Genomic DNA, 27,505 nt, shown 5'->3' on the forward strand with positions numbered 1-27,505 from the left:
AACAGAATTCCAACAACACTTTATATAGGGGAGTGGTAATAGGGGAGTGGTAATGGGGAACACCTGGTGGTGGTTAGTCCTAAGCATGGGATTCTGGGGAATGGCGTTGGAAATGGAAATACAAAATGCTAGAGTCCTGAGTGCAGGGCCCTCTATAAGAGTTCATGGGCACTCTAGCTGATGATCGTGACATATAGAAATATGTAATTAAAGAGTGCAAGGAAACTTACTTTAATATTTCATTCGCTGTACTTTATGGTAGTAGTGGGTGGGTGCTGAAGTGTTCTTTTAGTGCAGTTATCTTGTTTCAATTCTCTGATCAGTAGAGCTTTCACTGCAGAATCATGGGTAATGTAGTTTTCAACCAGACATTCAGTTGTTGAACATGATTATAAAAAATAAAATAAATAAATAAATAAAAACATACCAGTACCAACAATAGCATATGCCATCGATTAACACACTCATAGCTCATTCTTCTTGGTTTATCATTCAAAATTATTGTTCAAAACTGTGAAGAAAATGAAATGGATTTTTACTTCCGGAACCTGACTGTTGGACTTTATATAGTGCAATAATAAGGACTGTTTTAAATAGGTTTCTCACTTGCTTTTGGTTGGACAAAATTTCACATTTCACAGCTGTTCACTTTCAATCTCAACCTTGCTTTCTCACTTAATAAAGTGATCTGCCTCCCAGAGATGTAAAATATGACGAGTTTGACTCTTTTCTAAACTTAATCATATGGAACAAGATTATTTCTTTGGGCTTAAGCATGCTCACATTTTCCCATTGGCTGTTTAATGGAAACAACAAGCAGCAAATTAAAATCTAAATAGTTTTAAGTGTCAGGTAAAGTTGTGTATCTTTACTGTGCGCTTGACCTTTCCCCTGCTGCCATTCATGAGTGTGTCATGGGAGATTAGAGTGTTGTAGAAAGAGAGAGAGAAAGAAAACATGTGCTCACTGAACTGCTCTATTTGTGTCTGGGCAATACGCCAAGTTTCTGACTCTCTAAACCACGGCCTTGAGAGGGGCCACCAGCCCTTTAAAATACACCATTGTCAAGTGTCTCCAATGTATGTGAGTCCATATGTACTGTATATATGAATATGTTGGTGTGTGAGTTTACCTGTGAGTGAACTCTGTTATCATAGCGTGCTTGTTGTGCAGCCCTGCAAATTTATGGAAAAGGACGTGAACGCAACAGGGGATTGCACAAACACAAGAGCCGAGACTCACACTGCACGCAGACTCAACACTGTTTACTGACTCCGTTTGGATGGTTGCATGGCAACGGCAGCAGCCCAGTCACTACGGGCCACTTTTGCTTTGTTTTGCAGCATTGCAACTGTGGGGAAAAGTCTGTGTGTGTCTGTGTGTGTAATGGAAGAGGAATGCATGTTAAAATCCATGACTTTTGGACAGGAAGTGATTGAACAACCACATGATTATGTGCATGGTCTTAGGTTGACTTTCTGAAAAGTGTGAACACTGGCTCTGTGGTGCTTCAGCACATTATTTGATGTTCTGACCAAATCATTGATGTAAGTGTGGGGCGGGACTTTCTTTTTGACTGAACAATAAAAGATGAGAATAGCGTTTAGGAAATCTGTTTGAAACAATAAAAAAAAAAATCTCTATTGCTCATTCTTAAACCTAAATTATACGTAGACATACTTAGTTTTTTATAGTCAAAAAACATAACAAAAAAAACACAGCACCAATTTAATAATCATTCAACACTAGTTTAAAAGAGGGTTGCTCATAACTTCTGGAGAGAAAAAGTTCAGCCACTAGATGAAGAAGAATATTTCTAGTGTGCACCTGTTATCACGCATAAAACAGGGTACACATTTAAAAACTATGCAATCTGCTGTACGTATACTAACCCCTGGACCAAATACCCACACTTGGGGTATTTTCATTTGACTACTTATACAACATATTCCCTGTATTTGGTCCAAGTGTTCAAGCCAGCATGAAGACCACAAATGTGTAGAACTTCTCATTAGGCCTACCTGATGGGACACACTTATATATATATATATATATATATACCACTACTCATTTGCACCACTAAATCATGCAACTCTTTGATTTACTATCAAATTATATGTAAAATCTAATTATTATTCATATTTAACATACATTGCAAAGGTTTCAGTGATCTCGAAGGAGATCTCAGCAAAAAGTCTCACAGTTTATTTCCACAACAGGATGCACGATGGGATACACTAAGCCTCGAATAACGCTGTGGATAGTGTGGATTTGGTGTTCATAAAGGGCGCTGTGCTTTGGTGTTTTAAGACCTGTGAAAGCCTTGCGCACTTACTTCCTGTCATGTGCTCATCCTCTCAAGTGGCCAAGACCACAAGTGTGGGTATTGGGCAAAACGGTTCATGTCACAATGTAAGTATACTTGAGTATTACTGTTAGGGAAAACATCTAAAGCAAAAGTTCACCCAAAAATTTTGTCATAATTTACTCACCCTTATGTCTGTATGACTTACTTTCTTCCGCAAATTTTGAGTAATGTCTTTGTGTTTTTCACCAGAATGGTTTGGTTTGTAACAATCAATATTCTTTAAAATTCATGTTCCACAGAAGAAATGATGACACAGAAAATTCATGTTGTTCACATAAATGTATTTTTATGTAAACAGTATTCTTCTAAGCTATTATGTTTTTTGTTTGTGAGAGATATAAAATTCCATTTATTTAAAATGGTGGTACCAAAGTCTTAAAATTCTAAACTGGCATAACAAAAGCAACAAACTTAAAAAAAAAATAAATAAAAAATACAGTGATACAGTGCCTTGTGAAAATATTCATACCTCTTTTCACACCAATCTATACTCCATGCACCTTAATTATAAAGCAAAAACAGATTTGTGAAAACTTTATCAAATTTATATATATATATATATATATATATATATATATATATATATATATATATAAACCTGATTAAGTGCATTGCATAAGTTTTCATACCCTTAGTTGAAGCACCTTTACAGCTGCAAGTATTTTTGGGTATGATGCAACAAGCTTTGCACATCTGCATTTGATAGTTTTCTGCCAGTTCTTCTCCTCTTCGCCTTTCAGGCTTTGTCAGGTTGAGCCGACAGACGTTTTCAGGTTTCTCTTGAATATTCGATTGGGTTCAAGCCCATGCAGGCTCTGGCCTGGCTATAAGGACATTCACGGAGTTGTCTATTACCAACTCTTACATTATTTTAAACTCTGAGCATCAGTCCTAAGTTCTGAATGCTCTGGGCTAGATTTTCATTATCAGTATCTTATATTTTGTATATTCAGTTATTCTTAGTTATTCTTCTACACTGATGAGTCCAAGTCCCTGCTGCTGAAAAACAGCCCCTCAGCACGAGGCTGCTACCACCACACTACTGCTGGAGTGGCACTGTGTACAAAGTGCTTTCCTCCATACATGATGCTTGCAAATGAGGTTCTTCAGACCAAGGAATATCAAAGGAATCTTGTTTCTCTCTTCTTTCAGTCTGAGGGACCTTTGGGTGTTTTCATGTGTCTTTACTAAGTGTAGAATTGAGTCTGTCCACACCATCATAAAGCCCGGATCGGTGGAGTATTGTAGTGAAGTTTGACTTCTGTAAGTTTCACCACAAATGATCTAGTAGCTCAACTAGAGTGACCATCAGCTTCTTGATCTAGACTCTAACCAAGGCCCTTCTCAGTTACTCAGTTTGGCAATGCAGCAGAATTTGTTTCTGAACTCTTGACACAAACCAGTCTCTGAGGTCTACAGGCAGTTCTTTGGAGCTCAGGGAATGGTTTTTGCTCCAATATGCATTTTCAACTGTTAGAATTTTATTGAGAGTTGTGTGTCTCTCCAGATCATACCATTTCAATTGAATTTTCCTTAGGAAGTGTAGTAACATATATATATATATATATATATATATATATATATATATATATATATATATATATATATATATATATATATATATATATATATATATAATAATTGAAACACCTATATAGCTGCATATTGCTGCATACAGCAGCTACTGCAAAGCCAAAGGCTACACTCTGAACAGACTGTACCAGACACAATCTGCTGTTCTACCTGATTCTCCTTAATGACCACCCGCAATGCTGAATCAGAGTTTTTTCTACCTCTCCGTTTCTCTCCCTCTGCTTTCCCATCTTTGTTGACCTATTGAATTTTCCCCTACAGCTTCATGGACTACTGGGCTTCATTCTGTTTGACCTCTGGTGTTCAGTGACTGACCCTGTGCTGTGCAGGCACTCACCCCTGAGATACAAAGCCCAGGATGAATTTCCCTTCATCCGTCCTTTGGAGAGCTAACCAGACCAAACAAAAGCCACCACTCTGAACTGAACTCGAGCGCTCGTAACAGAGAATACAGAACACGGCTGGCTTTTCAGGCACTTTAAAAGAGCTTGTCTACATCAAGTCCCCTAATTGACACTGGGGTGAAAAGAACTGCCTAATTGCATGATTTAGACTCACAATACACCCTGACAGATGACACTAATCACAACAGGAATTATTAAACCATGTTTCTTGCTTAGACAGCAAATGAGATGCTATAAAAGGTCACACATATTGGTCTCATGATGTATGATGTGCAGATTGTTATTAAAATGGCTCATAAAGTGTACACTTACTCACTGAGATGCAATCAGCAGACCTCAGCATTGCAGAGTCAATATTAAACTATGTTTAATGCACCTGCAATGTCCTAAACACAACAATGAGACATCGGGCTAAAAAGACTGATGACATGTAAGTAATATATAGTTATAAGTTTATAGACAGTTCCTGAAAGTTTTTTTTCCTAGATTTTATTTTATTATATATATATATTTATATATTACTTACATGTGAGCTGTGGTTTGTATATATGGTAACAGCAGTGTTTGTCAAGTTGACTGTGGTGTGTTGGTGTGGTTTTTGGTTGTTTTTGTGGTCAGTGGTAAAAAGTCATATTGTAACATTTTTATGTTTGGACTTTTTTTAACTTAGTAATATATTACATTAATCAAGATTACGACTACTAATAATAATAACATTAAAATGCATGTTATTATTATTTTGATCAATAAACTTTATTAAATAATATTTTATTTAATAATAATTTTGACTAAATAATATAGATATTTTCTTTTATTAAAATGCAATTAATATTCTATCAAACATTCACATAATTTATTATTATTATTATTATTATTATTATTATTATTATTATAGATAGTGGGTTTGACTTATAAGGAACAGAACTATGCTACCAATTTGCAAGTTACTTTGGATAAAAGCAACTTCTTTCTTTCGCATTGCATTCTTATTTAATATAATGATAGATCATTATTTGTAGAGTGTGTTTTATTATGAGAGAAAGAATTTAATGCAGAAAATTCACTTCTGGTCCTTCCTTCCATCACACTTCTCATATGTTTTGCTTTTCACATGCATGTAATCAGTTTAAGCTCTGGTCTCTAACCTGATCCACTGTGGCTTTCTGCCTCACTAAACTCTCACACACATATCACACTGCGAGTGGAACTAGAAATCACACTCAGAGGATGTGCGATGAGCTATGAGTGGGGAAGTCGTGGCCTAATGGTTATAGAGTTTGACTCCTAACCCTAAGGTTGTGGGGTTGAGTCTTGGGCCGGCAATAACACGACTGAGGTGCCCTTGAGCAAGGCACCGAACCCCCAACTGCTCCCCGGGTGCCACAGCATAAATGGCTGCCCACTGCTCCCTGTGCATGTTCACTATGTGTGCACTTTGGATTCTGAGTATGTGTCACCATACTTGGCTGTATGTCACATCACTTTCTCAGTCCACAGCAGTGTCTTTGTCCACCAATAATAAGCAATATCACTTTAACAGCTTTTATTACATGCAAACTGTTATATGGCACCAATGAGAAAAAAAACATGCTCGTTTCCAATAACAGGAGCATGAGAAAGATGCTCAGTTATATATGCTATTACAACTTAGTCACTAACTTAGCAAACCATATTACTTGTCGAGTAAGGTTTAAACATGTTCTCATTCCCTTTCAATTACCTGCGTGGCATTTAATTTAATTTAATATCTGTCCTGCACCGAATTGAAAACTGTCATTGAATAACATTAGGTGTTCCTTGAATCAGCAAGTAAGCTGTGAAATGTGATTACAGAGGAACATTATGATAAAAAGTAGATAAGACATGCCCTGGGCAACCCTCTAGGAGGTGTCATTTTATTTCAGCCTTATTACTATTGCTAGAGGGAACTAGTCCCCCCCCCCCACCCCCCTGCCGTTAAATGCCACACAGGACAGGATCTATCAATTTCAAAAAGTAAGAAAGTTAGTTTGTGCTGTCAATACCACCTCTTTTTTATCCTTATTTTATTTTATTTTTTAAATTTAGGAGGGGGAGGGGATTGATTTATCAATACTAGCAAATGTTTTGGTTTACCTGACTGAATGCATACAATTTTAATGCTTAATATCAAAACGACAGCGCCCGTAACGGGTTGACCTGCTTGAAGTTCTATTCATTTCTTTATGTGCATTTTTTTTTTAAATAAGCAAAAAAAAATATTAATGAACCATTTAATTATTCAAATTTAAATAAAAGTGTTAATTAGGGTGTATCTGTCTGCATGGACATCACCCAGGCCATAGTGGGACAGTCTGCATTGTGTATTGTAAACGGGATCTGATGGCAAGGCATGCGTGCGGGATTGAACCAAACCTCATGTAGGGGGAAACGTTTGAATCTAACAGAAATATTACTCGGGTTGTGTTTGATTTTCTGTCAAAGCTTTAATGATGTTTGTTTTTACTGTTAGCTACTTTCTGTAAGGGCATAACTTAGTTGTATTTGAAAATACTAGTCAGGTGTGATTAATTAGATACGCCACCCCCCTGCCGCTCGACTGCTGAATGGATCGCTCCTCAGTAGGTGGGTCTTCGCTGCGGGCAACAGAACCGAGATCAATGAACCAGGCGATTTACCGAAACTGGTCGGACGAGCCAAGGTGGGAATAAACCATCGTTCAAGAGCGAGGTTTTTATTCTGCAGAAATCTGCTCAAACTCGGACTATCACTTCACTCCGAAGACAACACTGAAGTGTGCGATGTGGAAAATTTACAGCTCTCTAACCTAATATCAGCTGTTTTTTCAGAGTAGATTTTTATTTATTTATTCATCGTTGGGTGACATTACAGGGGAATACAGGATGATCTTCGCAAATACGGCCAACCCACTGCGAACTCCGTCATATCGAAAGCAGGTAGGTAAAGTGAGAAACTGCACAGGTAATGATGATCAAGACTACGGGATGGACTCACAGTAGATCCTTTACCTGGGACAGAATGTATCCTCGTGCTCGTGCGCGCGCGCACACGTACAGCGGCGGTGTATCAACATCTAGCGAGCTGCCTACCTAGACAGCATTTTAGGGTGCGTTCGGCGTTTTTAAACTTTGCTTACTCGGAACGGGATTATGATGGGCAAAAATTATGCATGTATCTACGATGCAAAAAAACGCCTTCTAGGTAGGCAGCTCGTTGTGTTTTAAAACGCGAGCGTTGCCTTAACAGCAACTGTTTTCGATTTTGTGCGAGTTCTTTAGTAATTAGGCATTTTTGGATGTTAATCTTATACATTTATGTTAATTTTATGTATTACACAACACCACTTTATCTGCGCTTGCACAATGTAATATTTATAAATTCTGTTGACGGAACTGGAAGTGTCTTTTTCCTGCTATGGGATGCCACACAGTGAGCCCCGAAATAGAAATGAGACTAATGAAGTGTCATTTCATTTCGCTAACACTCATTACTTATATGCATGAGATATGTTCTTCAGTGAATTCCTCATGTCATATTGCACTTGTTTAAGGATATCTTGGAACACCTCATTAATGTTACTGTCTTTTTAAGAAGATGATTATTAGCATACTCCGTCTCAATGAGATGAGGATGAGAGAAGCCTGTGGTCAAAGTCTCCCATGGCAACTTGTGTCAGAAGATTCTTGGGTGTGTTCTGAAAAATCTCTGCCTTATTAATGTTCACGAGTTAATACAATGATTTCCAGCAAGTGATGGGCCAACAGAGGGTGTGGCCTGCAGAACTCCATTTAAACATTGCTTGTTTATGCATTCCAGATCTGTAAATGTGAGACTTTATGGATGTCACACACCCACCCACACACGCACACACACTCTCTGCGTGAAATCACACATTTACACAGTCATTTGCATAGGTGCTCTTGTGGTGGAGCAAAGAGAGATGGCTGCGATAGAGGCGGCAGAAGTTAATGGGCTTCAGGATTTCACAGTTTATAGGAACCATATGGTCTAGGATGACTACAGCGCATAGCTCAGGACCCGAGGGACACGCCGACGTATGAGAGATGGCTTGGATATTGAATGAGACCCCCTCCTCTCTCCCTCAACCATTGCTTTTTCAATGTCTTAGTTACCCTTCCCATGACTTTGTTATTTTCCCAATTGATAAAACTGGACATGTTCCCGAGTCTGTGAGTACTTTTCATACAGGCGCTTTCGCTTTCATGAAATTGAAAAGATGGACGAAAATGTGTGAACATGATCAGTTCCTTCAGTCTTTCGAGTCATTTGCTCCTTGAGTTCCTCAGCTGTTTTCGAATAAGTTCTTAGTTTCTGCTTCACGCACATCTAATCATCCATCTGCCTCAGCATGTGATCTGGAAGGAAGAGTGGCTCAGTCTCTTGCCTCAGTAATTAACAGGCGCTAACAAGCTTATGGGGCCACGTCCAGTTTCACCTCAGTGCACAAGTGTGCGAGTCGCTCATGTGAGAAATGGGTCAGTGTGTCAAAAACGGAGAACTCCCATTAACCCAACAGAGTTACAGTCAGGTGTACACATACACACATTCACATGCCCATTTCTACATGTAAACGATAGTTTTAGTTAGAGCCGCTGTCTTATCGAACCACATCTGTTGTTTTGAGGTTTTGACGTCACTTTTGTGGTGATTGGGTTCTGTGAAAAATCACCCGCTGATGTTTAACAGGCAGCCATTTTGTGACAGCTGGGAGAAATAGAGTCGTTTTAATGAATGACTAAGAGAAACAGGAAGTGAGTCAGTGATGTGGGCTGTGGTGGCCGCTGCTCGGGGTGGGCGAGAGGCCCACACATCCTGTATCCCAAAGCGCTCCTACATCATGTGATCTTTCTCTGGAAAACATTCCTTCCTCTCTGGAAAAGCAGATTTATGGATAAAAACGCTATTCGCAATTTGAATGAACATGCCTCTGTGGAGAGTTGGGTAATGAGACTCTTGAGTCAAGTTCAAACCCCAGACCAATACACAACGAGCACCAAAGGCGGAAAAAAACATCATATTCACTTTGCCTATCTCGACAAATTCTCTTTAAATTCTAAACTATCTCTAACATTTTTGTTCTTTAGGATGCATTCACATTTTTTTTTTAAAATAGTTTGCCCAAAAATCATTACGATTCCAAAAACTCACCTGAATGATTCACATCTTTTCCCCCCCAAGTGCAATCCTTTCCTTGCAGCCGATTTCATTGGTCAACTCTATCTCTTAGAGATACCTGTCAGAAAAGCTTTAGAATTAATGGATTCAGTTCAGAAATATCACAGATGGACCCGATCTTGTCAAACAGTTCATTCACAAGTAAAGTTATGTCTAGGGTTTACGTTTTAAATTTTAGTATGTTTTTAAAATAGAGCTCTCGTTTGAACCCTAAAAACAAAGCACCAGTCAATCGGACTTTTTGTGTTACTTTTCCATGTTGTTTGAAGCTTGAAAGCTTCCGACCCCATTCTTCCCAATTGAGTGGAAAAGAGCAGCCAGCACATTCTTCAAAACATCTCTTTTTGTGATCCACTACGAGAAAGAAAGCCATATGGGTTTGGAACAACATAAGGGTTTGTACCGATGCCATGATTTTCATTTTTGTGTGAAGTATCCCTTTAATCATCGCACACTGCCATGTGGCAAGCTTTGAAAGGAACTGAGGCCACATAAGGAATTTCTCCAGAGTTATATGGGCTTTCATCCAGTGAAATAATCCTAACACATTCAGCTCTGGAAGAATGCGTAGATTGGACTGATATGAGAGTTGAAGGGCCGACTGTGCCTGTAGGCATGTTTGTGCTTTGCTTTAATGGGAATTAGACTGTAGGGAGCTGTGGATGTGGGCAGACTCACTGGCGATGGCTGACGGTGTAATAATAACACCGGTTTACTACAGATAGAGTTAAAGATATCATCATGACGAATGGAGTCACCCTGCCACAGTGTGTTTGAGGCAAGAGTGATGTTATTTCATGCTATTTCTTTTTAAGAAACTCGTAGTGTTTGGTGCTGTAGAAGAAAGAGAAGTTTGTCAGTGATCTGTTTTGGAAGTCGCTATTTCCGTTTCTACCCTAAGGGTTTAAGTGCAGCCATTATGTGATGTCATCTTCTACGCATTTCCATTTGTCAGATCAATGAAATCTTTGTTCCACTCCCATGACAGCCTCCTGTTGTCCCGCCCACTCTCCCTATGGCCCCGCCCAGCCCGAGCACCAACAACAGCAGCAGCAGCAGCAGCACAACCGGCTGGGAGCAGCTCAGTAAAACAAACCTCTACATCCGCGGCTTACCACCAGGGACCACCGATCACGACCTGGTCAAACTCTGCCAGCCGTGAGTATTTGCTCTTGTGTCATTGACAGATTCGCCAGTGATGTCAATTAGAGTCTTGGATATACATTCAACAAAATAAACACGGTTTCTGTTCTGGTGTGAGATTCTGCAGCTCAGCTGGGCTGGTGTCTGTTAACAGCATGAATGTGATGGTCAGAATTAGGTCAAGTTCTGGGATAAACCCTCATGAGCCCCTGTTTACCACATACACATCCACTATTATTTTACCACTTATAACCAGTTTAAACCACCTGACTCCTGTCAGTGATATCATAACCTGAAGTGAAGTGACATGACATACAGACAGACAAGTATAATGAGTAATAACCCATATTCAGAATTCATCTCTGCATTTAACCCATCCAAAGTTCACACACAGCATTGAACACACACAAACCGTGGGCACACACACAGAGGAGTGGGCAGCCATTTATGCTGTGGTACCCGGGGAGCAGTTGGGGGTTCGGTGCCTTGCTCAAGGGCAACTCGGTCATGTTATTGGCGCGGCCCGAGACTCGAACCCACAACCTTAGGGTTAGGAGTCAAACTCTCCACCATTAGGCCACGACTTCCCCACAACCTGTCACATGATCTAATTGGTTGAAGGGAACATGAAATGTTGTTCACAACCGATGTTACTAATACATTAACCAAGTTTAATAAAATCGAAAATAAAATTTATGCATTTAGCAAACACTATTATCCAAAGCGACTTACACTGCATTCAGGCTATCAATTTTTACCTATCATGTGTTCCCGGGAACCCCCAACTTTGCATATATATATATATATATATATATATATATATATATATATATATATATATATATATATATATATATATATATATATATTCAATTGAAAAATGTTGCACAGAACTTTTATTTGATCAAATGTACCCAGGGCTGGACATGGTATCCCACAATGCAGTGCCTGAATTTCTTTTCTGGTGAATTTCCCAAATAAGTTACGTCTTTCTATACTCATTAGCTCAACAGACTTCCTATGGAAATTTCATAGAAAATTTGATTTACCTTTTTTCTTTTTTTTTTAAGTCGGCCTACAACTTATTTTACTTCTACAATCTTAAACGTGATGTTCAGCCTAAAAAAAAACTGACATCCATTGTGAGTTGATTGAATCTGAGAAGTGGGCACTGCTTACTCGAATGAAGAATGTTGGTGGGTAAAAATAAGAGGGATTGGTGACATCCGCTGAAAAAGGAGGCGGACTTCAGAGGCGGATCAAGTAAGGATTACAAAGACAAACATATTTTTGTTTGGAATAATATGAATCATTTAAAAGTTGTGTGCCATGAACCAAACCAACCAGCTACGACTTGAATTACAACATTACAAACTTTGATTCGAAACTTTGATCTACAAGGAGAAATATAAAACTAGCTTTAAAGATGTTGATTATATATAAAGAAAAAATAATATATTTTATGTATATTTCACAATATGCATATCTATACAAATATAAGTGGTTTGAGAGTATAGGGAGACTGACTCGATTATGACTCGTCATGATCTGCTCTCTGATTGTACGATATTTATTTGCATAATATAATGAGTAATGTACTTTTCCACCAGGAAGTCTGTCGAACACGATTGTTTAAAAAAAAAAGTTAAAATAATGTAATAAAAAAAGCATATACCATCGATTAACCTTGAAACTCACAGTAGGTCTGTATTTAACAAAAAAAATATTTCTTCACACTTTATTTTAAAGTCCAGTTCTCACTATTAACTGTCACTTTAACTAACTATTAACTATGTCTGCAATAAACTCCTAATTTGCGTATTAATAGTTAATGAGGTAGTTATGTTTAGGTATGGGGTCAGATTAAGGATGTAGAATATGGTTATGCAGAATATGTGCCTTGTAAGTGCTAATAAACAGCCATTATGCTTGCAATATGCATACTAATAAGGGACTACTTAATAGTGAGAATTGGTCTCTATACAAGTTTTACCATTTTTTTCTAACAAACTTATTATTAAAAAACAGTTCCCCTCAGGAGAAAATTAGTAGGATTTTTACTTTCGGAAATGTCATGTTGACTTTATTTTGTATTTATTTATTTCAGGTGTTGCCGTTTTAAAAGAATTAGATTGTATATGTTAATTTTCTCTTTATAAACTCGACACTTCTATCAGTGAGTGAGTAATATTTTTAAGTTTCGGGTATTCATATCAAGGCTTTCTCTTCTGCTTGTTCTACATAAGTTTTTCCCTCTCACTCTAGAGCTCATAACACACACACACGCACGCACGCACACACACGGCCTGTAGTAGTAGGCCAGCAGCTATGATTCAGCAGTTACTGGAGCAGGAAAAGTCAATCGGATCTGCAGATGTTGTCAGGGTTTACATTTCCAAACATTCGTGCGTCACTTAGTTCCCTAAAACACTGCATTACTAACTTCATCCTGCTGAACACAATGGAATATTTGCTAATGCTATTACAGACCTCCGTATGAGTTGTCATGCACACTCTCGTGTATAAACATATATGCATGCATGTGTGTTTATATCCACGTGAGAGTGCTTGTTTGTGCAAAGATGTCCTGATCCCGTGTGTATTCCTTTCAAACATTCCCACTGTGGGTTCATTTACCCCTAGCTGCCCCCGGGAGACCAGTCATCGTCATGGTAATCCTTCAAATTGATTGTAAATAGTCAGATGGGGGGCGGGGCTTGTATCCTGATTAAAAGCTGAGGTCACATGTACATTATAACTAGATGCAGTACTACAGACTCCACTCTAAGGATCACAACCGTGTATTTTGGTCGAAACCATGAGGAATGTGTCAGTTCAGCTTTGAGGTATTGCGGTGGTGACATCGTAACCTCGCTTTCCGGAGCCGTTTTAATCGCAGAGAGTGACTGTTCAGGGCTGAGCCGCGGATTGATGTGCCTTGATCCGCATCAGGCTGAAAACAGCATGGCTCTGGGAGGTGCTGTCGGGGGGGGGGGGGGGCAGGAAATGGGGCCTCCCCGCTGGAGCCCATGGGTCAAGGCCAAGGTCACGCAGCCCTCTGGCGAGTGGAGTCTTGTGATCTGTGTGTGAAATGGGATTGGCTCTGCTTTTCCCTCCCTTGCGACACGGCCCTGGACATGCCCCAAAATGCTGTTTAGTGTCGGCTTGTGCAGCTCTGCTAAACGTCACACTGAATAAATATTGATTCATCTTCAAGCCAGAGATTTTAAAGTATTAATGACACAAGAAAGGATTAAAAATATATAAGCGTATTGAAAATTTCAGCTTTGGAAAAGGAGCCCTCGGTGAAGGTGAATGAAAAACAGCCCTTTCCCAGTCAGCACTACTGTCACGGCTCTTTCCTGCTCAACCTTCCTGAGAGAGACCACTATAAATCTTAACTGGCATGTGAATACATTTATTTTTTTAGTCTACATGCACTCGAAACGCAGTCATTGTGGTGTAGCAGATCAAAGGTTTGGGGACAGGAAGATCAGTGACAGTAAAGGCAATTATAATTTTACAAAAGTAAATGCTGTTCAATTAAACATTCCTTTCATAATTCTGAAAAAAAAAAATGGTTCATGGCTTCCACAAAAAGATAAAGCAGCACAACTGTTTTCAACATTGGTAATATTAATAAGCAATGTTTCTTGAGCAGCAAATCAGCCTTTATGATTTCCGAAGGATCATGTGACACTGAAGATACTGAAAATAAATTACATTTTAAAATATATTGAAATACCAAATAGCTATTTTACACTGTGATTATATTTCACAATATTACTGATGTCATATGCGCAACAATGTAGCATAGTACACTGTTTGAAATATTAATAGCTTAATTTATACTGTCTATATATACCATTTTTGAAATGGTTTATAAAAATGTATGAAAGTGTGTAAATGCAGAGATAATCATTCACCAGTGTTTATACCTTGTTCACTACACTATTAATGATGAGTTACTTTTCTAACACACACACATGTGCACGCTAGACGAGCGTTTCCTTTGAACCGTGCTGATTTGTGAGCTGTAATAATAACAGGTTTCTCATGGACACTCCATTAAAGCAGCTCAATCCTCGTCTGTCACACTGTGACCTTATAAAGCACCTGGGCTGTCGGCATCAAGTGTATGTTGGTGATTCTGTCACAAGTGACTCTTTGTTTCTGAATTAAATGCACCTCAAACAGACTTTGAGAGGTCTTTTAGGTGCTGTTATTTTTTCTCAGCACAGGGATTATGCTAGATCTTGTGTTTCATGTCCTGCCGTTCATGAATTCCTGTGCTGTTGTGTCATTTGACATCTGACTCGTGAGCTGAGCCCGTGCTAACTTCTCTCTTTTTTTTCTCCACAAGCAGATATGGTAAAATCGTGTCCACCAAAGCCATTCTTGACAAGACTACAAGCAAATGCAAAGGTTTGTCATGTTATTTTATTCTTACACTTTTCATTCCTTTAATTAAAACTCTCATTTATACATATATACAAAAATGCAATAATCCAAAATACATTATCAAAACATATATAAAAATGTATTTGATTAAATGTATTTATTTATATATATATATATATATATATATATATATATATATATATATAATTTTTATTATTATTATTGAAAAAAAATATATTTTTTAATGTTTTTGAAAGAATTTTCATAATAATAATTTGATGGTATTGTATATGTGTAAGTACTATCGTTTTATCACGATACCATCACTAATCATGTTGATACACATTGTGACCCTGGTAACGTGATGGTGTGACGTGAGGGTTGTTATTTAAAGATGTGTTTGGTCTAGTGGTTAGGTGAAGATTAGATCGTGTGTGTGTGTGGTAATGCATTGTGTTTTCTTCGTAGGATATGGTTTTGTGGATTTTGACAGTCCCGTGTCAGCGCAAAAAGCCGTCGCAGCACTAAAGACCAATGGAGTTCAGGCTCAAATGGCCAAGGTGAGTCATCCACTCATGACATCACTACCTTTTCCCAAGTAGCTGGTTCATGACCTGTCTGTTAGGACGATTCAGGAATTTTGATCTATTAAATGTTAGCCTCTGGTGTCTTTTCATGTGAGTTTCTCCCTCGTCTTGCCACACACACACACACACACACATGTTTGTTTTTGTGAAAAGTGGGGACATCCTATAGGTGTAATGGTTTTTATACTGTAAAAACTGTATATTCTATCGCCCTTCACCAACCCTAAAACTAACCCTAACCCTCACAGGAAACTGTGCATTTTTACTTTCTCAAAAAAAAACTCATTCTGTATGATTTATAAGCGTTTTGAAAAATGGGGACATGGTTTATGTCGTCATAAGTCACCCTCTCCTTGTAATACCTGTGTCATACCCATGTCATTATACAGAGTTGTGTCCTGATATGTCACAAAAACAAGAGCACACACACACACACACACACGTTTCCTGTGTATCTTTGTGTCTCAGAAAAGTGTGTAACAATCCTGCAGTGACCTTCTTCCACAGTAGGTTCTGCTGGGCGTTTGTGCTTGCATCTTCAATTTTTAATCTGCCCTCTTTTTCCTCTTCCCCCCTACTGTCAGCATTTTACTCTTCCACTTCCCCATTACTAGTGTGTGTGTGTGTGTGTGTGTGTACTGTGCAAACATGTTTGACGTATACATGTTGAGGAATGTTGATGTCTTATCTTGGCCGGTCCTCATTTCTGCTGAGGTATCTAGAATATCAAGCTGAGATTCTGCCTTCAGCCAATCAAACGTCAGATGTTGTATATCATGTGTCCTTGTTAGCTGAGAGACGAGTACAATTGTATTGTGGCTTCACAGAGTACTCAAGCACCATATTACAGCACAGACAGAAAGTATAAACCACCTGAAAGTCTCCCCTTTGAAAAAAAAAGGAATGAATGGATGGTGTTGCTTTACAGTTATAGAAGAGGGATGTGATATCTGCTCAATCCATTTTAGTCCATTTTTAGTTTTAAAAAAACATGGTTAATAGACTTTTACTATAATAAAACCAAGGGATGCTAATCACCTAGCCCTGTAATAGCTTGTAACTAACTAGGGAATAAAAACAACGAAAAATGCTTAATTTGACCCTTTATAATTATACTAATATACTGTGACATTTGACATCATTTAAATACATTAACTTATTGTCAATGTTAACATTAAATACATTGATTTTCTGTCATCTTTTAGGGCACAGATAACTGAGCTAGCATGCTAATCAGTTATTATGACAGTGGTTTAATTTGACTATTTACAGTTTCTTAAATGTAATTTGATACATGATGTAATTTAAATAAATTATGGCTAGGAATATATACATCACAAAGTGGTTTTCTATCTTTTTTTTATTTTTAAGGGACCAATCAGCCATGGATAGCTATGAAAAGCTTGCAGGTCTGCCATTTAACCTAAGCTAGCATGCTAATCAGGCAAATGTTAGCTTTTAAGCTAACTGGGGGGGGGGGATAATATGGCAAATGTTTAATTGGACTATTTCTACTTTATTATGTGATATGAAGTAATTTTATTACATATCAACAGTATGTTAAGCAGGCAGGCTAATCGCCTAGCTGTATGAAAACGTTTGCTTATAAGCTAACTGAAAAAACATGAAAAATGTTGCTTTTGAAAATTTGTAGGTTTTTTTAATATGATGTATAAAGTCAGTGAAGTCAGGAACAGCAGTATGCTAAGCTAGCAGGCTAATCAGCTTGCAGTATGCTACATAAACAGTATGTTAGCTTACGAGCTATGTCACTGACTCAGTCAGACCTCACAGTGACTTTTATCAGCTGAATAGACACATGAAGGGTGCTTATAATACCTGTAATACTGTGCCATGTATTTTATGTTTTCAACTTTTCTGAATACAGCAACAGGAGCAGGACCCTACTAACTTGTACCTGTCCAACCTGCCCGTGTCCATGGATGAGCAGGAGCTGGAGAACCTCCTCAAACCTTTTGGACAGGTGGTCTCCACCCGAATCCTCCGCGACGCTAACGGAGTGAGTCGGGGAGTGGGCTTTGCCAGGTCAGTGAGATTTGGGTAGTCATTATGTGTGTGCGGCTATGTTCCCATGTGATATAGAGTCTTTTTTGTGTGTGTGGATGTGTTGAGAAATACTCTCTCTCTTTCTCTCGCTCTATTTTAAGGATGGAATCTACAGACAAGTGCGATGCCGTGATCTCTCACTTCAATGGGAAGTTCATTAAGTCCTCCTCTGGGATGCTGGGTGAGTGTTCAGCACAATATTCATGTGTTATTCTCTACAATGCAGTCTATATGTAGGCTAGAGACTGTAGTCGGTGCCGTAGAATGAATGGAATTTGTGTGTGTGTGTGTGTGTGTGTGTGTGTTACAGGTGCATCAGAGCCTTTGCTGTGTAAGTTTGCTGACGGTGGGCAGAAAAAGAGACAGAGTCAGGCTAAATACTTCCCCAACGGACGAACCTGGACTCGAGACGCCGAGGTGAGACTAGTAAGTCCTGTTTATAATTGAGTGTGTGTGTGTGTGTGTGTGTGGTTCTGCCGGCAGGTGAATGGGTGTGTATTTGCAGCTCGAGGTGTAATGAGACATTCCTACATGACATCATATGTCACACTTTGTTTGGTTTCCAACCATTGTTCTATAATTAAATCTAACTATGAACATATTTTAACTGTAAATAGTAAAGTTAAACTGCCTTTATGATGTAAATGAAACCATAAATGCTCCACGTTTGTTTTAATTTCTTTAGAGCGGAATGACGTTGACCTATGACCCCAGTACAGCACTTCAGAATGGGTAAGAACAGTTTGAACGTGTCTTAAAGTTATCATTTATTTTCATCACATATATTATAGTTTATTTAGTTAACGAAAAGTTAAGAAAACTTGTTCCCCTAATGACTAAGACGAGATGATGATGAGGCCACAATAAGGTCAAACAACGATAACGATAACAACGATATCAACATGCAATATCATTAATGATAAAAGACGAAATGTACTTAAAAAAAACAAAAACTATACCAAAATTGATTTTAATTTCCAGCAAAAAAAGGAGACACAATATTATTGCGGACAGCTGTTCATGCCTCTACTACTTGAGCATTCATGTGTGCGGTTGCCAGATACCTAGGCTTCAAATCCGCAAATCAAGAGCTTCTCTGTTAAAAGGAGACATTTTTTGCCTGGTGTTTTGCTTATTTTGCAACCATGTGCAATGCGCTCGCTTTTCATTGCCGAAGATAATAACTAAATTTGACCCAGGACTAAGACTCGTTTAAAAGACTAAGACTAAAGTGAACAATGGCTGACAAAATTAACACTAATATATTGTTTAACATATTCTATGGAGTGCTGCATGTGAAATGCAGAAAAAATTATCAGGTCCACAAATTAAAAAATGTGTTCCCATTACTCATTAATTCTGTCATTAGTTTTAGTTAACTAGTGGCCATGTCATACTAATCCATTCCCTTATTTTAGTTAAATCCTGGCCTTTAATTAAAACCAAACCAAGAACTGAAACTAAAATCTAATGCTCTGAAATAAAGACAAAGTTTTGAGAACATACTTCATTCTAAAGGGAAATATGCTGCCTGCTAATTGACCTTAGCATGTAGCTAAGCTAATGGAGTATTTATCTAATATACATAAAACACAATAATATTTTGTAATATGGTTCATTGTTAATTGTACAGAACTATTTTAATAGATTCTCTTAGGCACTGAATTAAATTTAAGTGTACTTGTAACATTTCTTGACAACTTTATTCAATGAGCTAGTTCCAATGCATTAGGATTGCCTTCCACACAATGCTTAGATGTTTTTTGCCCATTGTGTAATTGCCATTAAATAATTAAAATCATGTCATGTAGACACTTGAAGGGCTAGTTCATCCAAAAATTCAAATTATGTTATTTATAACTCACCCTCATGTTGTTCCAAACCCGTAAGACCTCCGTTCATCTTCAGAACAGTTAAAGATATTTTAGATTTAGTTTGAGAGCTCTCAGTCCCTCTATTGAAGCTGTGTGTACGGTCTACTGTCCATGTCCAGAAAGGTAAGAAAAACATCATCGCGCTCACAACAGACCCGGACGAGAAGACAACATGGACCAACATGTATTTTCAATGCTTCAACAAATTCTAACGCAACCTCTGATGTCACATGTACTACTTTGATGATGTTTTCTTACCTTTCTGGACATGGACAGTAGACCGTACACACAGCTTCAATGGAGGGATTGAGAGCTCTCGGACTAAATCTAAAATATCTTAAACTGTGTTTCGAAGATGAACGGAGGTCTTACTGGTTTGGAACGGCATGAGGGTGAGTCATTAATGACAAAGTTTTCGTTTTTGGGTGAACTAACCCTTTAAAACCCTCTGTCCTGATACTACAGGTACTACCCTGCTCCTTATGCCATGGGGAACCGGTTAATGACTCAGCCAGGAGTGTCACCATACATCTCTACATACCAGGTAGTGCTCTTCATCATCTGCTCCGTCTTCACGGTCTCGATGTGTTGATGTATTGAGTATTTCTGACCAGCACCTGTTTCCTTTGCTAACATCTGTGTTTGTGCCTCCAGGTACAGAATCCTTCATGGATGCCACATCAGCCTTACATCATGCAACACCCAGTAAGGCTAAAATATTTTTCTTTTCTTTTCTTTTTTCTCTCCTCTCTGTATCCCTCCTTTTATGAACAACTCCTTCCAAATAATGCCACTTGTGTGTGTTCACACACAGTATTTCTTGATTTTGCCCTATTGTGGGCAGAATTTCTGTTATTTCGTGCAGATGTATATTGAATTACTCCCTCTTTCTCTGCAGTTGTCAAATATGATTGTTGAACTCTGATTTTTTGACTCAGGGAGCCGTTCTGTCGCCATCTATGGAGCATCCAATGTCACTGCAGCCGTCCGCTATGTTGGCTCCCCTCGCCCAGCAGATGGGCCATCTCTCTCTGGGCGGCACTGCAACCGTATGATTCTCTCACACAGATTGCACTAATATATGGCACAAGCGTATATGCTAATTAATAAGTAATATTAACACCTGTGTTTTTAATAAACTTTCATCATTCTGCTTTGCTGCAGTTTATTCCTGCCAACACAGCGATGCCAGGAGCCTACATCCCTCAATATGCCCACATTCAGCCCGCTGCCATCCCTCCTGAGGTCAGTCCTACACCTAGGCCTTCAGTCACATCTATACCACAGGCTGCTATAGTCTTCTGAACTGTCTAGATGTTGGTACAGTTCTTGTTTTAAATAGCCTTTCTGGTTTTCAGAGAATTTATCCCCGAAGCAACATTTATTATAAATTCAAAAGTAGACCAAAAAAAAAAAAGTCATTGTCAATATAATTTCAAATTGTATTCCTTAGATAACAAAGCTAAATTTTTAGTCTTCAGTGTCACGTGATCCTTCAGTGATCCTTCTAATTGGTGCTAAAGAAACATTTCTTATCAGTGTTTTTCAGGATACTTTGATGAATAGAAAGAACAGCATTTATTTAAAATATAATTGTGATGACACATTGTCTTTACTGTCTCTTTTGATCAATTTAGTACATTCTCACTGAATAAAAGTTATAATTTCTTTAAAAAAATATTTACTGACCCCAAACTTGTAAATGGCAATATATACTGGAAATATTCTATTCTATTCTATTCTATTCTATTCTATTCTATTCTATTCTATTATATTATATTATATTATATTATATACACAGTTTTGCCTCTAGCAGATTGATCTTGATTTGAGTATATTTAGATATATTTAAATGAAAACTGCACAAAATATTTTTGTATGTTTGGTCAATGAATCTCAGATTTGTCATTTCTGTCTGTGGTCTTTTCAGCAGGAAAGCGGTGTACAGCCACAAGATGTGTCCTCATCGGATCCTTCTTCGTACCCTTTCCAACCCAACAAGCAATAAAATGGTATTTAATGATCATATTTGTATTCTTGTGGGGGTCAGTGTTCTGTTTAATCTGTGAATCCCCATTAATATGCCAGGACACCTTTTGCAGTGTTTGACTAGTGCTGTTTTTATTACAGGTTTACCGTCTGACGTCAGAACCAGACACAGTCTGCTGGGTGTTACTACCGTAACAACATTTACTTTCTTTTAGAGGAAGTGACATCAAAGAGGAAATAACACTCATGCACGGGTTGCAGAAAAATTGTCCATGATCTAATCATCTGCTTCGAAGAAATCAACAAGGAACCTCAGAAAACAGACATTTTCTCCAACAAACCAAGACAAGGCAATATTACACCAACTGTGGACAACGGAATGGGAGCAGAGTTTTATTTTGCTAGAAAAAGAAAGGAGAGGATGACAAATGCTTATTTTTTACCTAGAACTATAAACACAGACCATGTCTGTGAGTAACATTGAGTGGTGATGATGGTGATGACGCCTTTCGATGCATGACGTTTTTTTAAGTATGTTTTTATTGACTGTTTCTCGAACAGACAAAAGAAACCATTTTTTTTGCGGTTGCAGTTTCTGGTTGCTTTTTTGGTCTTCCACTCTTTGCCTTTTTAGTAGTTAAGAAATGTACCTTTTAAATAAGGTGGGTGGGGTTTAGAATGACTGATGCAATGCTTGCTGACTATTGGTCCTTGCTCCTGTCTTTCAAATCAAAGGGTTTCCTGTTTCCTTTTTTAATGTTGCTCTGAATCAAACATGTTTGATTCTTTCCATCGAATCCATGCGTAAAGTCTTTCAGTAGATGTAGAAGTGGATGTTGAGATGCGGGTGGGCGGAGTTTAGTGGGAGGTGGGGTATGAGTGGGCGGGGTCAAGCTAGATTAGGTATGTGGGTGGGGCTAATAAAAGGGATATTGTGGATATTTGGGAAAGCTGACATTGTTCCTTCTTTTCACAGGATGATTGCAATTTTATTTTCAGTGCCATTTTTATTTATTGTGTCTTTGTTTTCTCTTTTTTTTTTTACACAATACATCAGGATTTTGTTTGACGCTCAAAAAAAAAAGGCAGAAGTGAAGTGCTTCTTTAAGTAGAAAGCAAGAAATCTACAAATTTAACTGAACCGAAATAATTGGGAATGGCATTAAGTTTGTAAATTAAACCTACATTTGAGGCCTGACATACGATGGCACAGTTTAAAAATACGTTCCAGAAGAGAAACACCACAACGTTTCTGATTAACTAATGTAATTCAAATAATCGTCCTTACAATTTTAATAAATAAACAAACATGCAACTTCAAGGCAACTATGACCCTTTCCACCAAAGACCTTTTCTGCCTACAGTTGAACACAACAGTATGGACTACTGCAATGGGTTTTGATCAAACTGAGTGGTAGTTTGTTTCTTTTTTTTTTTTTTTATCAATCTTGGCTCTCAGCTTTAATCTAGTTTTCGTTAGTGTGGACACATGAACATCTCTAAGCAGTTGGACGAAAGGAAGACTTGGTCACGGTTGTAAACAAGCCTTTCATCGGTCTGTCATACAGTTAGTTAAGCAGATTTCTGTGTGTCTGTGTGTGATTGTGAATTTAGATGTCCAGGTCAGCTTGGCCTTTGATCTACCTCAGAGTTGTATCTGTTGTCTGATTGGTCGGGCTGCAGGTCTATCCCGTCCAATCAGATGTAAAAGCGCCGGCTCTGGAGCCTGGTGTCATGCAGAACTTCATCTTTAAAGCGTCTATTTGTCCTCCTCTTTAATGAAACATCCGTGTTTTGTATCTGTATGTCTTTCTGTTGTTGTTTTGATTTTGTTTTTTGTTTTTTAACATTGCATTGTGTCGTTTTGAGCTTGATTGCGTGGAGAATTTCTTTGTTCTTCTTTTTGTCCATTTTCTTCCTTATGTTATTCCTGCATTTGTTTGGTATTTTTACAAAAATCCACATGAACTACCTTCTCTGGATTTTTTTTAGGTTTGCTTTAGCCTCTCCATGTTTAGAGGCCTAATCTGAACAACCAAAGTGAAATATTATCAGTAACTAACACATGTCAAAAAGCAGCACATCGTAGTTTCATTATCAGAAGAGACACAGTGTCTTTATTTCAGATCTCGAAAACGGCAATCATTCACATAAACACAGGACTGTTGTTAAAATACAGACTTTTTTTAAAAATTTGTTTTATTGAACACTTGCACGTCCAGAATTTGTTTTTATTTCTTGATTTTTTTCTGTTGTAAAAAGGAAAGATTTTTGAATTAAAAGAGCTCAAACCTGTGTTTTGGGGTTTGGTTTGTAATCTTGTGAAGGTTTTTTTTTTTTTTTTTTTTTTTTTTTTTCGGAACGGGTAATTAATTTCACAGTATAAGACTGCATGCTCTACAAACTCTGTACTAAAACTACAAATTCTGTAGGAAATTCTTAAGTTTAAGAATTTGAGACATTACAAAGAAAATACTTGCCATTTAATTTTGCAGCAGCTTTGCACTCAAAAACAGCTTTATCGATTTGTTATTATTATTTGTTACCATTAGATGTTATTAATTAAATAAGAATTAATAATTAAATCAGAATCTCTCTACCCAGTCGCCTCTACCCAAATACATATTGATAAACCTATAATAATAATAATATCATATAATTATATACTATTTGAAAGCTGACAGGGCAGACTTGGGAAATTGCATTCAAGGCATTCGCCAGTGTGTATCACAGCAAATCCGTTTATATTTTTATAATTAATAGACGTTTTATACTTTAAAATCTTGATTTAAGTCATAATCTTATGTGCAACTGAATTCTGTAGCTGACAGGGCTTCTGCCGATGAGGTCTTTGTAATGCCAGCTTGCAGGGTTTTATCCATAAAGCCAACAGATTATGTCGCTCTCTCTCATGCCATGTGGTTTAAATATTCTAATTTGTCTCATGCCCCCATTCAAACATCTCTTTCATTTACAAACAAAATATAAGCACCATTTGCTATAAGTAAAATGTTTGGTAGTCGTTTTGTCCTTTTGCTGGCAAATATTTTCCATCTCAGAATGATATAGATATCCATATAGCATGTGTATCTAGTATAGGCCTATCTCCTAGAAGATAATAAAATCATGACTACTCCGACTCCTTTATCTTCACAAACATAATACATTGATAAATTTATCTGAAGCCCAGGGTAAGCAACCACGTCACTACGAGGGTAAAATGAGACCAGTGACCGCCAGTTATTTTTTCAAGGTTTGTATGAAGTAGTACTGTATTAAGACATACACTTCAGTATACACTTTGTACAGGCAAGCAGATGTACACAGAATTTAAACGCAATGCACAGTTTCACAATAAGTGTTTTTGCATAGAAAACCATCATGTTTGACCTTTTAGCACATTTCAATCTTATGAGGCTCATCTGCTTGCATATATACATATAGTAGGCATCATCAATAATGTGTGTACTGAATTAGATATTTTAATATAATTTCAATATATTAAGACACTTGCCCCCATTTTCACAGATCAGGCTTAAGATAGTTTGTGCTGTCTTGACTGAAAATCTCTTGCTCTGACACATCATGTCAGTGTCATTGTTCTTTGTCAACGTTCACACTTAATGTTTTCTTCTAAGACATTTTTGACAAGCCATTGTAACCCTAGAGGTACAATTTTGCAATTTCTTTCTGACAGTGTGCAATAGTATTGAGGTTTTTTTCAATGAACATCGGTCCTGTGCATTCATATGTTTAGTACGCCCTCTCAAACAGCTGATCTGTGCCCATAAAAGTTTGCTCTAAATCCCCTTTTATCTGTAAGGCGCACGGTCATGACAACAACAGTAGTGTGAGTGAGAAGACCCCAGTCTCCAGTCAACTGCAGGCTGTCAAGGTTCTACCTGTCAGCTGCCAGAGGTGAGTTATTCAAACAATCTGAAACATGTTTGGTACATTTGAATTCAAAACCCATAGCTATTCCATGAGAACCATAGTAACTTGAAATAAATATATGTTATGCAGGACTGCATCCACACTCACGGCTTCAGAAGGTGAATGGATCTAGCCTCAGGGATTATGCAAACGTCATGGCCAAAATAGAGGGTGAGAGCTATATATGATTAGGATGAAAAGGTTGGTCTCTGGAACTGCCATCCTGCTGTAAACAAAGCAGACTTTATTTAATCCATTGCTACTCCTTCAAGTCTCAACATCATGGCCCTAACTGAGACCTGGATCAAAACTCAGGACACTGCCACTCCTGCAGCCCTCACCACTGATTTCACTTTTTTACACACCCCTTGCCTGATTGAGAGGGGAGGAGGTACTGGTCTGCTTTTCTCAAATTAATGGAAATTTGATCCTTTACCATCTCTAACTGAGAACAGTTAATTTGAGTCACAAACAATTACTATTACCCACCCGGTTAAAATACACTTTGCAATTGTTTATCGTCCCCTATATCAACTGGATAACTTCTTGGAGGAGTTGGATGGGTTATTCTCAAACTTTCCTGAGGATTGTACTCCACTGTTACTACTTGGTGACTTTAACATCCACCTAGAAAAAGCCCAAACTGCTGACATCAACACTCTGCTCGCCTCATTTAACATGAAGCGAGTGTCTACAATAGCTACTCACAAATCAGGTAACTAATTGGACCGTATACACCCGCTATTGCTCCACTGACAACACTTTAGTTACTTCATTGCACACCTCAGACCATTTCTTCATCACTTTCAAACTGCCTACACTCCCTACACTTTACACAACCTACAGTACACTCACTCTTTCTATCTCCCCTATCTTATATGGTTTCATCCTCACTTCATCCACCCTCTCAGTTTTCAACACCTGAAGTGGTGCAAATAAAAAAATTGTATCACTCACTCCTCTCTTCCTTCTCTGCAAATGTCTCCACTGCTAAAATGACATAGAACCACAACAAAATTAACAATTGTTGCACACTTTTCAAAACCTTCTATTTTTTGCCCCCCACCCCTTCATCCACTCTAGCAGTTGATGTCTTTGCAAAATTCTTCATAAATAAAACAACAACAACCATCAGCAGCCAATTCTCCACACCACAAACTGACAAACACATCATGACTACAAATACAAAATCTCATTCCTCCTCTCAATTCTTAGAAGCAGGCATTTCCAAACGCATACTTTCCAATCATCCTACCTGTCCGCTTGATCCTATGTCAGTTATACCTGTACTCAATCACATTATCAGCACCTCTCTTAACACTTTTACATTTCCCACAGCATTTAACCAGGCTTGGGTAACCCCACTGCTTAAGAAACCCTCTCTAAATCCAGCACTTTTAGAAAACCTCAGACCGGTATGCCTTCTTACATTCATTTTCTAAGACATTTGAGCAAGTTGTGTTCAACCTACTCTCTTGTTTCTCACACAGAACAACCTCCTGGACAACAACCAATCTGGCTTCAAAAGCAGCCACTCAACTGAGACTGCCCTGCTCTCAGTTTCTGAAGCCCTGAGACTGGCAAGAGCAACTTTTAAGTCCTCAGTACTCATCTTGCTGGATCAGTCTGCTGCTTTTGACATGGTTCACCACCAGATCCTCCTCTCCACCCTCATGTAGATGGGACTCTCAGGAACTGCACTCCAGTGGTTTAAGTATTAGCTCTCATGTAGGTCCTTAAGGGTGTCTTGGAGGGCGGAGGTTTCTAAGTCACAACTTTTTGCTACTGGGGTTCCTCAGGGCTCAGTGCTTGGACCTCTTCTCTTCACCATCTGTATGTCATCATTAGGATCTGTGATTCAGAAACTTGGCTTTTCCTCCTATTCTGATGACACTCAATACTTCTCATTCCAACTGGATGATCCGACGGTAGCTGTTCACATTCCAGTCT

General features: G+C 38.2%; 1 protein-coding gene across 6 annotated transcripts; it reads left to right on the top strand.

Annotated features, from left to right (window-relative positions):
- Positions 1–6,984: 6,984 nt before the first annotated feature.
- On the top strand, positions 6,985–23,917 carry LOC128022454 (RNA-binding motif, single-stranded-interacting protein 1). 6 transcript variants are annotated; one of them, XM_052610067.1, is made up of 14 exons: positions 6,985–7,301; positions 10,550–10,719; positions 15,071–15,129; positions 15,574–15,665; positions 17,581–17,738; positions 17,861–17,940; positions 18,070–18,176; positions 18,445–18,491; positions 20,099–20,177; positions 20,288–20,338; positions 20,572–20,682; positions 20,798–20,878; positions 21,564–21,645; positions 21,764–23,917. In XM_052610067.1, exons 1-13 carry the CDS (start codon positions 7,248–7,250, stop codon positions 21,639–21,641), a joined length of 1,167 nt encoding a protein of 388 aa, XP_052466027.1. In that variant the 5' UTR covers positions 6,985–7,247; the 3' UTR covers positions 21,642–21,645; positions 21,764–23,917. The 6 variants fall into 6 exon arrangements, with proteins under 6 accessions (XP_052466027.1, XP_052466022.1, XP_052466023.1 ...); XM_052610062.1 differs by having other exon boundaries at positions 6,994–7,301; positions 18,070–18,185; positions 20,566–20,682; XM_052610063.1 differs by having other exon boundaries at positions 6,994–7,301; positions 18,070–18,185; positions 20,566–20,682; positions 21,567–21,645.
- Positions 23,918–27,505: the final 3,588 nt, after the last annotated feature.

The sequence above is a fragment of the Carassius gibelio genome, chromosome A11, assembly GCF_023724105.1.
Source record: "Carassius gibelio isolate Cgi1373 ecotype wild population from Czech Republic chromosome A11, carGib1.2-hapl.c, whole genome shotgun sequence".
In the NCBI taxonomy this organism is placed as follows: domain Eukaryota; kingdom Metazoa; phylum Chordata; class Actinopteri; order Cypriniformes; family Cyprinidae; genus Carassius; species Carassius gibelio.